Source organism: Alexandromys fortis, unplaced genomic scaffold (genome assembly GCF_014885135.2).
Source record: "Alexandromys fortis isolate MF-2015 unplaced genomic scaffold, M_Fortis_MF-2015_v1.1 scaffold_326, whole genome shotgun sequence".
Classification (NCBI taxonomy): domain Eukaryota; kingdom Metazoa; phylum Chordata; class Mammalia; order Rodentia; family Cricetidae; genus Alexandromys; species Alexandromys fortis.
Genome location: NW_026068217.1, coordinates 336,991 through 352,755, shown reverse-complemented (window position 1 = coordinate 352,755; position 15,765 = coordinate 336,991). Strand labels below are relative to the sequence as shown.

General features: G+C 36.9%; 1 protein-coding gene across 2 annotated transcripts in view; it reads left to right on the top strand.

Annotated features, from left to right (window-relative positions):
* Atp7a (ATPase copper transporting alpha) overlaps positions 1-15,765 on the top strand; it is a 106,241-nt gene that overhangs the window by 59,916 nt on the left and 30,560 nt on the right. For both annotated transcript variants that reach the window (XM_050130472.1, XM_050130473.1), the window contains exons 4-12: positions 381-1,106; positions 2,148-2,327; positions 5,308-5,471; positions 8,492-8,653; positions 9,934-10,010; positions 10,434-10,653; positions 11,718-11,951; positions 12,971-13,062; positions 14,577-14,704. In XM_050130472.1, the coding sequence (XP_049986429.1) occupies positions 381-1,106; positions 2,148-2,327; positions 5,308-5,471; positions 8,492-8,653; positions 9,934-10,010; positions 10,434-10,653; positions 11,718-11,951; positions 12,971-13,062; positions 14,577-14,704 (1,983 nt within the window). The remainder of the gene's footprint in view (positions 1-380; positions 1,107-2,147; positions 2,328-5,307; positions 5,472-8,491; positions 8,654-9,933; positions 10,011-10,433; positions 10,654-11,717; positions 11,952-12,970; positions 13,063-14,576; positions 14,705-15,765) is intronic.

Below are 15,765 nucleotides of genomic sequence, written 5' to 3'. Positions count from 1 at the left end.
TTGAAGTTGGAGGCGTAGCTTATTCTCAGGATTAATGTTAGTGAAGTTAATGATTATAATGAAAAGTTATGAGAGTCTTGAACTTTAGTTTAGTAGAAGAGGCAGCTGCAGTAACAATTTATGGCGTTTAGGCTTCCTCAACAGGCTGCCCGGGGTATTCTTTACCTCTAATGTATTTCTACTGGGATGATCCAGAAATATGGAGACCATAGGAGCAGTGATCATGTCTTTTGCTTGTTTCCAATGTATGTCAGTCCCTTTTTCTGAAAAGCACAAAAGTATTTAAGAAAAAGCATTGAGAAGAGTGAGGGAGAAACAGCGATTGATTGTGAAGTGGCCCAGGAATAACTAAGTTAAATATGTTTCTATTTATTATTTAGTGTCCCTAGACAACCAAGAAGCTACTATTGTTTATCAGCCTCATCTGATCACAGCAGAGGAAATAAAGAAGCAGATTGAAGCTGTGGGCTTCCCAGCCTTCATAAAAAAGCAGCCCAAGTACCTCAAATTGGGAACCATTGATGTCGAGCGCCTGAAGAATACATCAGTCAAATCCTCAGAAGGATCACAGCAGAAGAGCCCATCTTATCCCAGTGATTCAACAGCCACATTCATCATAGAGGGCATGCACTGTAAATCATGTGTGTCAAATATTGAAAGTGCTTTATCTACACTCCAGTATGTAAGCAGTATAGTCGTTTCTTTAGAGAATAGGTCAGCCATTATAAAGTACAATGCAAGCTCAGTCACTCCAGAGACGCTGAGAAAAGCAATAGAGGCTGTTTCGCCAGGGCAATACAGAGTTAGTATTGCAAATGAAGTTGAAAATACCTACAGCTTTCCCTCCAGTTCATCTCTTCAAAAGATACCTTCGAACATAGTTAGCCAGCCTCTGACCCAAGAAACTGTGATTAACATTAATGGCATGACTTGTAATTCTTGTGTCCAGTCTATAGAGGGTGTCATATCAAAAAAGCCAGGTGTAAAATCCATCCATGTTTCCCTTGCAAATAGTACTGGGACTGTTGAATATGATCCTCTACTAACCTCTCCAGAAACCTTGCGAGAAGCAATTGAAGACATGGGATTTGATGCTATCTTGCCAGGTAATTATATTTTTTCTTTGATATCCCTAATATTTTATATTCCTATTTTGTTTCTTTATTTGGCATTTAGCAACAAGAAAATATTCACAGTTACTGAAATTCCACCTTTTTTGAGATAGGATTTTACTGTGTAGCCCTTGCTGGTATGAAACTCACTAACTAAATCAAACTGACTGGCCTTGAACTCGCAGAGATTCCTCAGTCTCTACCTGCTTAATGCTAGGATTAAGAAGGGCATGCACCACCATACCAGGCTGAAATTCCGCTTCTTACAAATGAGTCCTGTGGCAGTTGTCACCAGTGTGTTTAAAATGCCTAAGGATATCATGAGCCTAAAAAGCTAAAGGCTGACCAAACATGGTGGTTTATACCTGGATGTGGTACACTGTACAAAAAGCCATGTGAGGAGGTTAGAGAGATGGCTCAATGATTAACAGTGCATTTATTGGTATAATTATTCTGTTTTATTGTCAGTTGTTAAGCCCTTACTATGCCTCATTTGTAAATTAAACTGTATCACATATATATGTGTATACACACACATCATAGGGTGGCGGTACTATTGATGCTTTCATGCACCCACTGAAAAATATATCCCATAGATAAGGAAGAATTCTTTTAATGTCAATGTACAAATTGCCAGCATGATAATGCCACTTAGATACAAGCATAAGAACTGTCTGGTAACCAATTAGTCTCTACTTGGGGTTGGGTTTGGAGATAATGGCTAGAAGAATCTGACATGACTAAAGGGTTTTGTTCTTGTTTTTTTTTTTTCTTTAAAAATTATGATTAAAATTTTATATATTCACTTGGGTCAGATTTTCTTGGTACCTGGGTGGTCAGTAAAGAAATTCAAAGTCATTGCTGAGAAAGGGTAATAACAATGTATTTGTTGAGGGCTTTTTAGGAATTTACTGATTTTAAAGAATGTATTGTCAGGTTTGGAGGCATGAACTGTGACATATGTGACATATGACAGCGTGGCAGCCGGAGAGAATTAGTACTACAAATGAAAAGAACCTTTTTTTTCCCCACCAGACACAAACGAGCCATTGGTAGTGATAGCTCAGCCCTCATTGGAAACACCACTTTTGCCCTCAACTAATGAGCCAGATAGTGTGATGACACCAGTCCATAGCAAGTGTTACATACAGGTCTCTGGAATGACTTGTGCTTCTTGTGTAGCAAACATTGAGCGGAATCTAAGACGAGAAGAAGGTAAGACACTTTTAAGTGTTGTAATTTTATGGACTTATTTCCAGATTGTTTCCCATTTGTATTTTGTATCCATAGTTAGAATTCTTCCCAAGACTTCGTAAAGAAAATCCTCGATGCACAGAACAACTCTGAATTTCTGGTAGTTTTTGTTAGTGTTATTTCATTTATCTTATGGTCACATTTTAGTGCCAATGAAATTTTCTGAAAACTTTATAGCCAAAAGAAATGCAAAGCATTACTTTTATGAACCATGGCTATGATGGACTATGAGAAACTACATTTTTTGTTAAAGTTTTCCTTAAAAGTGATAATGATATGAGTTAGCTATTGTCTTACCTATATAAAGTACCAGAGCCCAGCCATATTTGTCTGTTGAAACAGTTTGACCTCTGATCTTCCCTTGTGGTAGGAAGTCCATGTTGCTTAGTAGTGTGTCTTTTCACTTCAGGTTACAGAATCTTCAAAAATCAGCACCACGGTTTTTCTTCAGTCACTCAGCTGTTTTAGCTCAAATTTACATTCATATTTATAGATGTTTCAGGATAGCACAGTAGCTTAGTTAACCGCATAGATATATGATTATGTTTAATGAGACCAAAGTCTTATGTTTGGTGCTGACCTAACCCTTGATGTCTTGACGATAGATGTTACTCACAAGGGCTAGTTAAGGAAGTAAGGATTAATGTGGCAAGCATGTCCTGGAAATTGAGGAAATTATTTCAAGTGTAATTAGCACCTCATCTTTTATAATAAGACTAGAAGTTTATTTTGTGAAATGTAAGACCAAATATCTTTGGTTCATTGTGCCTTCATTTGGTTATTTGTGCAATATTCATTTCAGCCCTCACTTTTCCTGACTGCAGTCAAGGCTTTTTGTGATTCATTAAAAAGGAAAAGAATGGCAGAAGCACACATATCTTTGTGAATTTGAGGTCAGCCTGGTCTGCATAGCCAGGTCCAGGACACCTAGCACTACATAGTGAGATCCTATTTCAAAAAAGAAAATGAAAGAAGGAAAGGAGGAGGGAACAAATGAATGTTGACAGGCAAATGAATGCAGAGGAAGTTTGAAGAGTTCCTGTTTGAAAAGTACTACAGAAATTTTCTTTTCATGAGATAATATCAGTGCTATTTATAATTGTCTTCTCAGGGCCTCGAGAAAGCTAAATGCATACTTGGATATTAAGTGACAATCCCAGCCCCCATTTTAAAATTGGTTAAGCTAATTCTCTTGGCTAACCCCTGTCGTCCTTTTTACCACCTCTTAACTGTTGGCCTTAGCCTGTGGAACTAAGGAGTACTAGGCTCCTCATGAAGTCTGTGTTGCATTACTTAAAAAGCCCAGAGGTTCTAAGAGTGAAAGTCCACGGTACAGCACAGCTCATTGGCAGTGTGTGGGCCGTGTCTAGCCTCTGAGACATTTGTGTTCAATTGTCCAGTACCACCCCCGAGGTGGAAAAGATTAGAACGAGCTCTTGTTATGCTTCAGAGATTTGTTAAAATTAAAATAACTACTATTTGAAATTTGAAAAGTTATACTCTGTTTTCACCAGGCTACTAAGTATATTCAACAGAAGCACAAAGATTTATTCTGCATCATCTATATTACTCTTCTTTGTCATTGTTTTTTAAAGACAGGATCTTACTATGTAGCCCTTGCTAGCCTAGAATTCACTCTGTATACCAGGCCAGGTCCAACTCACAGAGATCCGCCTGCCTCTGCCTCCTGAGTGCTGGGATTAAGGACTGCGCCACCACTTCTCTTCAGACAGACATTTTCTCTGATCATCTGAATAATTTTGTACCTGTAAAACTAAAAACGTAAGCCCAGTTTTATGGGCTACAACTCAGAGTCTCATGTGTTCTAGGCTAGCACTCTACCAACTGAGCTGCATCCCCAGCCCCGGTTTTATTAGTTTCTAAAAGTATTTTTTTATAAGATATAAATTTATCTCATTGTAATATATCTGTCTTATTTGGATCCTAATTTGGACACAAAACTGTTCAATTAATAGGTTTAAGAATATTGTTTTACATGTGAAGATGTTGTTTATGTGGTGTGTGTTTGAAACTCACCCATACTAAGCAGCTGTTCTACCACTACATTCCCTGTCCTATTATGGTTGTTTGTAAGGAGATTTTAGAGATTCATATTTAAATATTTGTATGCAAAGTAATGGGTGTTTGGGATTTGCTTCAACATAATCTGGATAGAAGGCTAGGAGTACAATCAGTAAGAATGTAGATAAACAAGACCCAGTTGTTGTGGCTCCTATGCTCCTGACCATCTGATAGGCTAGGACAGGAAGACAGTTTGTGTCTAGGACTTGTATGTTAGCTTGAGTGACAGCAAGATTCTGTCTGTAAAAAATAAAATGGAGCTGGCGGTGGTGGCGCACACCTTTAATCCCGGCACTTGGGAGGCAGAGGCAGGTGGATCTACAAGAGCTAGTTCCAGGATGGACTCCAAAGCAACAGAGAAACCCTGTTTCAGAAAAAACATACATAAAGATATGTAGTGGTACATATCTTTAATCCTAGTACTTGGGGTACAGAGGCAGGCAGGTTTTTGTGGGTTCTAACTCAAGGCTAACCTGGTCTGTATAGCAGGTTCCAGGCCAGTTAGGGTTGCATAGTGAGACCCTTCCTTGAACAAAAACAGGTGAGCCAAATGTTATTGATAATAGTTTAATCTCAGTGAGGGTGAAACATGTTGCTGTCCCTTCTACATATATATATGTATATATATAAATATATATATTTTAAACTTGTAGAATAAGTTTAAGAAACTAAGGCCTCCTTTGAAAACAGTTTGAAATTGTTTCGGTTTAAGACTTGTATAAAAAATTAAGTAGTAAATTTCTTCAAATTTTCTTTAATACTTTTGCAGTCAACTAAAATATATGAAAAGTAGTTTTAGCATCATTATGTTTTTGGTAAAACTTATTACCTGCATTGTTTTTCTTACCAATGTTTCCAGGAATATATTCTGTACTTGTGGCCCTGATGGCCGGCAAAGCAGAAGTAAGATATAACCCAGCTGTTATTCAACCCCCAATGATAGCAGAGTTTATCCGAGAGCTTGGATTTGGAGCCATGGTGATGGAAAATGCTGATGAAGGGGATGGCGTTTTGGAACTTGTTGTAAGTAGGAACTTTTGTATGATTAACAGACTTCTAACAGAAACTTGGAGAGGCTTTCAGAGAAAAATTGTTATAGATATAAGTAACTAAAACCTTGGAAAATAGGGCACATAATAAAAATGAAGGAAACTAAAATATAGAAGGCTTTGACTTAATGGCAGTCTTCAAGCATGGGATGGAATTATTATCTTTTTAAAAACCAAAAATAGGTGTGGCTCCTGGCAAGATGACTCAGCCAGTAAAGGTGTTTGCCAATAAGTCTGATGACCAGAGGTTTGTCTTTGTGACCTACATGGTGAAAGGAGACAGCTGACTCTGGAAAGTCATCCTCGTACATTATATGTAAATAAGTGCATTAAAAATAGTGGGGTGCGGTTGGGAAGCAGAGATAGGAGGATTCCTGGGAGTTTGAGGTCAGCCTGCACTACATAGTGAAACATTGTCTCAAGGAAAGGGAAAGGAGGGAAATAAAAGAAAAAGATAAACCAACTTTGTATAAAGTAACTCTAGTGTAAAGAAAAAAAATTGAACCTGATGGGTTTAAAAAAATTAAACAAGAGGACACAAAAAGTTGGGTAGGGTAGGGGATGTGGATATAGGAAGAATTGTGGGAGATGAGGTTGATATTATCAAAATACATTGTACAAAATTCTCAAAGAACTAATGAAGTAAATAAAAATAAAAATTGAAAAACAAAAGTAATTTATTTTTATTGAAATTAAAGTTATCTTTATACAATATATTCTGATTATGGTTTTCCCTCCCTTGTTTGCTTCCAGATCCTTCCTACCCTTCCAACTCCTTTTTCTCTTAAGAAAACAGACAAGCAAATAGAAAAGGCAAGAATAAAAAAAATGAATGAAAGAACAAAAAACTAATAAAGAGCATGAAAAGGGCATAAACTTGTACACACAGAAACAGACACACATACATACACACACAAACCCATAAAAACACAAAGTACTAAACCATAATATACTAGAAAAAGATCAGCAAAGTTAAAAAGAAAGTCTAAACAAAGCAATATGAGACAACAAATCTCCAAAACTACTTTTGATTTTGTGTTGTCTTGGCCATCTACTGCTGGGCATGGGACCTGCACTTAAGTGGGGTTTGGATACTCGGAGACTCTTGAAGAATCTAGTTTTTTCTTTGTGAATGGTTGTTAATTGGAAATAGCTTCTTGATTGGGAATGGGAGCTTGTGTCTACTTCCCCTAAATAATGAAACCATTGCATGCTAAGAAATATTTTCCAGGAAGGACTTTTTTTGCGCTCAGTGAATTCCAGCCATCCAGTCAGGGTGGACATTTTTGCAGGGGCTATTTCCAAGGTCCATCTGATAGGTATTGAAATGCTCAGTTCTCTGGAAAGGAGGCTCTGAATAAGCTCTTTGTTCTGTGGTATCCAGTGGATACACTTGTTTTTCTTCATCGGTCGTGGACTCTTAGTTCTCTCCCACAGAATGGAGAGGAAGAGAAGAGAATACAACAGATTGTAATGCCACACAGCTTGCTGGTTTTTATCAAAATTCCTGATTTGGTTTTGAATAAATGCTTCCTGGAGATCTACAAGTTGAAAAACAAATTGGTTAAGACAATTTAAAAACCTTTTCTTGCTTTTATGGAGAAATTTTAGAGGCATTTACTTAACTTTTTACTTACTTAAAATATTTTTATTTATACATATGTGTGTGTTTCTGTATATATTGAACATGCCTGCAGGTATCTTCACGAGGCCAGAAGAGGATGTCATATTCCTTGGAACTGGAATTACAGGCAGTTGTGTTAACCCATTTGGGTCTTTGGTAAGATCAGCAAGTGCTCTTAACTGTTGAACCATCTCTCTAGCCCTTATTTACTCAAAAGTTTCTAAGTGGGCTGGACAGATGGCTTAGCAGGTAAGAACACTGGCTGCTCTTTTAGAGGACCCAGGTTTAAACCTCAGCACCTACATAGGGCTCACAACCATCTGTAACTCTAATCACAGGGTATTTGGCACCTTTTCTGGCTTGCAAGGGCACCATATGCACGTGATACAAAGATATATGTTGGCAAAACACACCCATACACATAACATAATTTTTAAGTTTTATTTGTATTTGTGTGTGCATGCACTTTAATATATGCCGCATGTATTAGGGTGCCCTTGGAAACCAGAAAAGAGTGAATTTTGTGTTCGGCTAGAGATGCTGCTTCATTAATCCCAGTGAATAAAGTAGAGTAATAAAGTAAGATATCCAGTTTGACCCTCTGGCCTTCATACATGTGTATGCATTTAGACATACACAGACACACAGAGACACACACATACATGCTCATGCGCATGCACAACTTTCCACACATAAACACATACACATGTACACCATATATGTACACAACAAAAAATAGAATTATTTTTTCTTTATTAAGTTTTTATCAAGATAAGCTATGACTCACATATACTGAATAACCTACTCTGACAATGTAGCACTCCATGGCTTTTAGTATATGTGTAGCTTAGTACAGTTGTCTTCAGACACAGTTCTTTTTATTAGCCCTGAGAATACATCAGAGGTAAGGCTAGAGAGATGGCTCAGTGGTTAAGAGCATTGCCTGCTCTTCCAGTGAGTTCAATTCCCAGCAACCACATGGTGGCTCACAACCATCTGTAATGAGGTCTGGTGCCCTCTTCTGGCCTGCAGGCATACACACAGACAGATTATTGTAGACATAAAATAATTTAAAAAAAGAGGTGGCAGAAAGGCAGGTGGAGTTTGAGGCCAGCTTGGTCTACAAGAGTTAGTTCCAGGACAGGAACCAAAAAGCTACGGAGAAACCCTGTCTTGAAAATCAAAAAAAAAAAAAAAAAAAAAAAAAAAGTGGCAGTCCCTCAGAAAAACAAGATTCTAATGATCAAATCAAAATATATTAATTGCACAGATAACCTGTGTTATGATAGTCCTTTTAGTTAGAAGTGCTAACTCCTTTGGAACTGAAGAAAAGGGATAGCTCCAATAACAAAGACTTTGTTTTTAAACAGGTAAGAGGAATGACGTGCGCCTCGTGTGTCCATAAAATCGAGTCTACTCTCACAAAACACAAAGGGATCTTCTATTGCTCTGTGGCCTTGGCAACCAACAAAGCACATATTAAATATGATCCAGAAATTATGGGTCCCAGAGATATTATCCATACCATTGAAGTAAGTGCCGTGACTTTGCTTTTCTGTCTTACCTTTCCAGTCAATACTTCCTGGAATCACATCTGGTTTATATTTATATTAGATATAGACAATGAAAAGACTCTGACCCTTTGACTATTTCACATTAGAACATTAGTGTAAGTGTGTCTGATTTTGTCCCCCACCCACACCATGGCCTTCATCAGGGAAATCTAGACAAAGGTACATTTGCACCATTAAATTGTGAGCAGATTTAAGCTGAAACTATCAATCAAAGTATTTAGGAAATGGATATAAAGTATGTTATAATATAAGGAAGACTTAATCACAATGAAATTAGAGCATCATGCTAGATGTGTTATGATTTGTTGTTAAAGCAAAACAGAACAAAATAAAACAAAGACACTTTCAAGTTAAAGTTCAACTGCCAAACCCTTTTATTTGTACTAAATTTATCTTGTGTTCTTCAGTATGTCTTAAGGATATGTGTGTGTGTGTGTGTGTGTGTGTGTGTGTAATGCAAAGTTTTAGTGTGCTACGGAGTTGGTGTTCTGATGATTGAAAGCATATTATACTTCAGTTAACACCCTATTCATTTAGGCAGCAATACCATTGACACCTGTGAAGCAGGCATTACTGATTTCCTACCCTAGCCACTCTCAGAAGGTACTCAATAGTGCTACCAAGCTTCAGTTCTGGATTCTCACAGCAGGGCTACCATCTTATTTCAGAAGTGAAACAACTTGAGAACTTACTTGTTGAATCCCATCAACTTGATCCTGATCACTCTGCCCCCAGACTCATTTGCTCTTTTTACCGTGTTACACTGTTAACAGCTAAAAGATGGCAGCTGTCTCCCTAGCAATTGAAAACATGGTGTCTATAACTGCCTGTGTGTGCATCTTGGGTGTAGTTCTCTTTTTATACTAGTTGCATTGGGGAAAAGGATTTTTATTCATGTTCTTTTTATGATGGAACAAGAATGAAAACTATGTAGGCAAGGCCTTGGTCAATGTATGTAATGTAGTGCTAGCTTTTCTGCACTGCCGGTGAAAACCTCGATTGCACTTGAGTGAAATTGCTAGTCTGGGAGGAGCAGAATAGACAGTAGCTAAAATCAATGAGCTATTAATTTAGAAACCAAAGTACTCATGGGCAGGAAGCTCTGGACAGCTTTATATTTCTGTTCCCCAGAATGACTTTTACTCAGGAATTGAACTGAATTGTTCTAAGTGGTAACAGCATGGCTTAGAGTATCTCTGTATTGAGTGAAATGACATTTTTCTTATGAATTTCCTTAGAGCTTAGGTTTTGAAGCTTCTTTGGTCAAGAAAGATCGGTCAGCCAGTCACTTAGATCATAAACGAGAAATAAAACAGTAAGTACTTTGGAATTGTTAATACAAAGCATTTCAACTTCTTTTAGAAATTTGACATCCTGTTAGCATGTCAGTTTTGCTATAGCATTTTTTAAGATTTACTTTTTTAAAAAAATATGTATATGTGTGAATGTACACCACATGTATGCAGGATTCTGCGCAGAGGCCAGAAGAGGGCATGGGGCCTGCTGGTACAGGAATTACAGGTGCTCGTGAGCTGACTTGGGTACTGGGAACTGAATTTCGGTCTTCTGCAAGAACAATAGGAGCTCTTAACTGCTAAGCTGTTTCTGCAGCCCCATAATACCATTCTTACACTGGGTGAGATGGTTACAATCTGGGTTTCTCTGTAGTACATAGAATATTTAACTTTTAGGTACTCACCAAACTGTGCTTTTTTTCTTTAAATGTTTCCCATATAAGATGGAAAAGGTCGTTCCTTGTGAGCCTGTTTTTCTGTATCCCTGTAATGGGGCTGATGATATATATGATGGTTGTGGATCACCACCCTGCAACTTTTCACCATAATCAGAATATGAGTAATGAAGAAAGGATCCATTCCCCTATGTTCCTGGAGCATCAGATCCTGCCAGGACTGTCCATTATGAATTTGCTGTCTCTTTTATTGTGTCTACCTGTACAGGCAAGTGACATTAGCAAGTATATTTGTTGATAAAGAAAAAAATAACCAAAATGTGGTAGGCACTGTTATTATCTGTGGTTAAATAGATCATGGCCAGAAGTTGATCATTTTATGCTGGGTACTTTAAAATAATTAAGATAGCTAATATACTCCATTTAATCCCTGAGGATATTATTTCACAATAAAGTGGAGAAAAAGTTTGATTTTTAAAAACTGGATATTCCTGTCTGCTGTCATATATAACTTTATAGTTCTTTCTGACTCTTTAGTTATTTGCTTTTTATACTTTTCTACTCATATTTTGAGATACATTTTTACTATAAAAAGTTATACTACCATTTAATAAGTTCTTTCTCTTTATTTGATTGCCATTAAAGGTTTAAAAGTGAGGGATGGGGTGTAGTTCAGTGGTAGATTACAAAGAACCCCGGGTTCAATCTCAGCACCACCAAAAACCCCAAAGCAAAACAAAAGGCAATAGTGCTAGCAACTAATTAATACCAATTGCACTAATGAAAGACAAGCTCTCCTGTTATACTTCCCAACAGAACCCACGGCTTGTGACTGACTTTTGGAAAGGGGCTAAGTGTCATATATTTACAAAAGCCATTTCCAAAGTCTATAAATTCGTTTCCTAGTTTACTTGTTTAGCCTCAAAAAGTAAATTCGATAGCTATTTGTCTTTCCTTATGGGAGGAAGTAGCCTCTGGTCTGTAGAGGATGTTCCTAGTGTCTTGCACAACAATTTGAAGCCCTTCTTTTGCACATAACTCTGCTAAAATGCAAACTTGCTCCAGCTCAAAATTTCCCTTTTACAGCCAGGTGTGGTGGTACCTGCCTATAATCCTAGGAGTTGGGAAACAGACGAGGAAGTTCTTGTCAAGTTCAAGGCCAAGCTGAGAAACCTGCGAGGCTCTATAACAACAAACAAAAATATCCTCCTAGTGTTTATGGATTAGTTGAAAGGCAAAGGATGTAAACATTGATACTTTATATTGATACCTAAGTTTATTTAGGTATACATATGAATTTCAGTGTCTAAGGAAATCACTCTTCTATTACAGTTTTGTGGAGGCTGGTACTTCTACATTCAGGCTTACAAAGCGCTGAAGCATAAGACAGCAAATATGGATGTGTTGATTGTGCTGGCAACTACCATCGCATTTGCCTACTCTCTGGTTATTCTTCTAGTCGCAATGTATGAGAGAGCTGAAGTGAACCCTATTACCTTCTTTGATACGCCTCCTATGCTGTTTGTGTTTATTGCCCTAGGTCGGTGGCTGGAACATATAGCAAAGGTAAAGTAAGGAAGCTGTCATTTGTGAAAATATTGGATCAATCAAAGACCTTAATATTGTCTAGATAGCTTATTAGAAATATTAACTTATGCAGTTAATCATTTTTGTTTTATCAGTATCTTCAGGAAATGTATCAAATTTATATTACTGCCAAGAATAGTATACCCATGGTACTTTACGAGAGACATTTGAGAAGTACTTATATATCATTATCAGATTATTAACTGAGAATTGATTTGGTCATGTGGCTTAAACTGATGTCAAAGTCCATCTGTGCTCCCATTCTGAGATAAAAGTCAGTTCTAACCCTGTTCCCTGGAACTTTATGTTTAGTAGAGTAGAAAGCACTGTACGCTTTTTCCCTGACTACAGTCTAGACAATCACTTCCTATTTCTGTCAAGTCACTGTGCTCTCATTTACTAAACCATTCTAGTTTTCTTCTCAATTACATTTTTTTCTCCAAATTTTTGTTTTAGATAATCCTACACTGAACATATTCATGTCTAATAGTCATCTCCTCTGAGCTGATTACCTTAGGAGTAAAAAAAGGATATGACTGAGGTATTAAAGGGCATATATCTTTTCATGGTCTCATGCTATAAGCTGTGGGATATTTTGCCAGAGAGAGTTTGTCAGCACAGTGGTTTTGACCACAGCATCCTCAGCATTGCATCTTATCTAAGCCCTTCTAAGATACTAGATGTTAAATGCAATTATAAGGTGGCTTTAGTTTGTGTTTCTGACTAAACATTCCCCCTATATTAAGTATATTCCCTCTTGAAGGATCTTTTGCTCATGTATGAATTAGATTCCTAATATTTTTCTAATAATTGTATTTCTTCATAAAGTATACTTAGTACTTTTTAAATGCTTTTTTGTAAGATATTTATATTCCAGTGTAAACTTTTTTCTGATCAAATGTTTTTCTTAAGCTGATGTTTGAATGAATGTTAAAGTTTATAACTTTATGGTTTGAGCATTTTCTTTCTTAATATCATTATTGTGTTTTAACTTATAGGGCAAAACCTCAGAAGCTCTTGCAAAGCTAATTTCACTACAAGCAACAGAAGCAACTATTGTAACTCTTAACTCTGAAAATCTCCTCCTGAGGTATTTATCTTCATTTCCTTTTGTAACTTGTTTTAAACATTTTATTCATTAATTTTACTGTGGTGAGTACACACATGCCATGGCACATGTGTGGAAGTCAGAGAACAGCTTGTGGGAGTTTCCTCCTTCCATGTGGACCCTAGGGATAGCACTCTGGTTGTTAGGCTTGGCAGCAGGCACTCCTACCTGCTGAGCTACCCTACTGTATTTTGAGCTGTATCCAGAAGTAAGGAATGTTATAACCCCACATAATCTACCTCTCAGATTTAGCAGTTATCCCCATTTCATTTTTTTCCCCATTTTATTATACTTTACTTCTAGCTGTTTCAACTTTCTTTCTGTGGTCGCAATAGGAAATAAATCCCACTGATGTAGTTTTAGTGGTAAATTTTCTACACTATTTCTTTATAAAAGGACATATTCAGGCAATGTGTGTTGATATATACCTGTAATCACAACATTCTGGAAGATGAAGCAGGGAGAACAGGGGGAATCATGTCTTCTTTTTCTTCTTTTTTGTTTTTTTGTTTTGTTGAGACAGGTTTTCTCTGTAAAACAGTCTGGGTTGTCCTAGAACTTACTCTGTAGACCAGGCTGGCCTTGAATTCACAGAGCTCTATCTGCCTCTGCCTCCCAAGTGCTGGGATTAAAGGAATGCACAACCACCACCTGGCCTATTTTTTTTTTCTTTTAGGATTTATTTATTTTTAAGTGCATTGGTGTTTTGCCTGCATGTATATCTGTATGAGGGTGTCAGGTTCCCTGGAACTGAAGTTACAGACAGTTGTCAGCTGCCATGTGGGTGCTGGGAATTGAACCCAGGTCCTCTGGAAGAGCAGTCAGTGCTCTTAACCACTGAGCCACATCTTCAGCCCCCTGATCATAGCTTTGAGAGTACCTAGGCCAATCTCTTAGCATCCCTATATTTTGACCTGAGGTCTTGCTTTGTGGCTCTGGCTCCAGGATTTTTTTCTGGAATTAGGAAACAGCATGAGGTCATTTAGTATGCCAAGTAAGTGCTCTGCTACTGAGTACTTACTTTATTTTTTTCTCTTAGTAATTCCTCCTTTGATTGAAGGAGGAAGTAAGTAAATAAGGAATGAAGGAGCCGTTCTATTTAAAAAGAAACGTAAGATACCTGACGGCAGTTATGTATAACTACTGAGGGTCTCAACTAACACAGACCGCTCTTGAACTTACTGTATATAGCCCAGGATGACTTTGAACTCAGAATCCTCCTGCCTCCACTTCCCAAATGCTAGATTACTTATTCAGTGACTATAGAATAAATATTTAGAATGTCTGCTTTGAGCCAAGACTTTGTTCATTAGTACCAGTGAGCAAAACTAATACAGATAGTTATTGCTAGCATAAATTACTAGCATAAATATTGGCTCTAGGTTCTGTTGATAGTAAGTATGGAACTATAAGCTTGGCTGATCTCCAAATTGTATGTGTGGCAGTTAGACCAAGGTGCAGATACCATGACACTTTTTGTGTTAATTTGTATGCAGTGAAGAACAAGTAGATGTGGAACTTGTACAGCGTGGAGATATAATTAAGGTGGTTCCAGGAGGCAAATTTCCAGTGGATGGCCGTGTTATTGAAGGACATTCTATGGTAGATGAGTCCCTCATCACAGGTACGTTCTGTCAGAGGATCATGGCATGAAAACAATGTGAACCCAAAGTGATCATGAAAAGCAGACACTAAAGCAGAACATGTGTAAGTCATGAGCAAAGAATATGAGTTCTTTAAAGAATGCCTTCAATTTCCTCAGGTTTACTATATTTTTAGGTACATTGTTGAAAACTAAACATTGAAGATTCTTTTTTTTTTAATTTTCAAAACTTATAATGGCAAGGTGTTGAAGTGATACAATTATGATGGCTTAAAAATGAATGGACATGAATTTACAAACAGAATATAAAGATTGTGCATTTGAAAATGGCAAAACACTAACGAAAGAAATTTAAAAACTATATAAGCAAGCAGACTGCTGTAGTATATCCCTATTATTCCAGATACTTAAGACATAAAAGCAGAAAGATCATGTGACCCCAGAAGTTACAGAATAGCCTTGGCAACAGAGAAANTTTTTTAAAAAGTAGAGAAATAGGTAGTATTACTGATTTGTAGTTTCTATACAAAAATACAACAGTCATCTTCAAATTGATCTATAAATTTAACACCATTTCAACCATTATCACAATGGGATTTTAATAGTTGTACAAATGGTGATCTTATCATTTACAAGGCAAACAGAAGACTTAAAATTATTTTTAAAATATCAATTTTACAATTATTTTTAAAATATTAATTTTAAAAATAATTATGAGCCCATCATCAGAGATAGGCTCATAATTCCAACACTTGGGCAGCAGAGGCAGGAGGACAGGGAGTTTAAGAACTACTCTCAGAAAAGTAGAAACAAAAGAAGAAAACTATTGTGTTTCTTAGCTAGGAAATTAACCAACTGCCTGGGAATAGGAAACTAAGAAAATGTCAATACCCAGCTTAAAGAGGATGTGAGAAACCAGTGGGTAGAATAAAAACAAAATATAATGAAAATAGCACAACTAAACCCATTTATTTATGGGCTAGGCAAAATACAATTTAAAGGATAAAAGAATATGATATTTTGCAATTGCAAGTAGTATAATTTATCTAAATTGATATTTTAAATAATTTGAAGACTCTTTT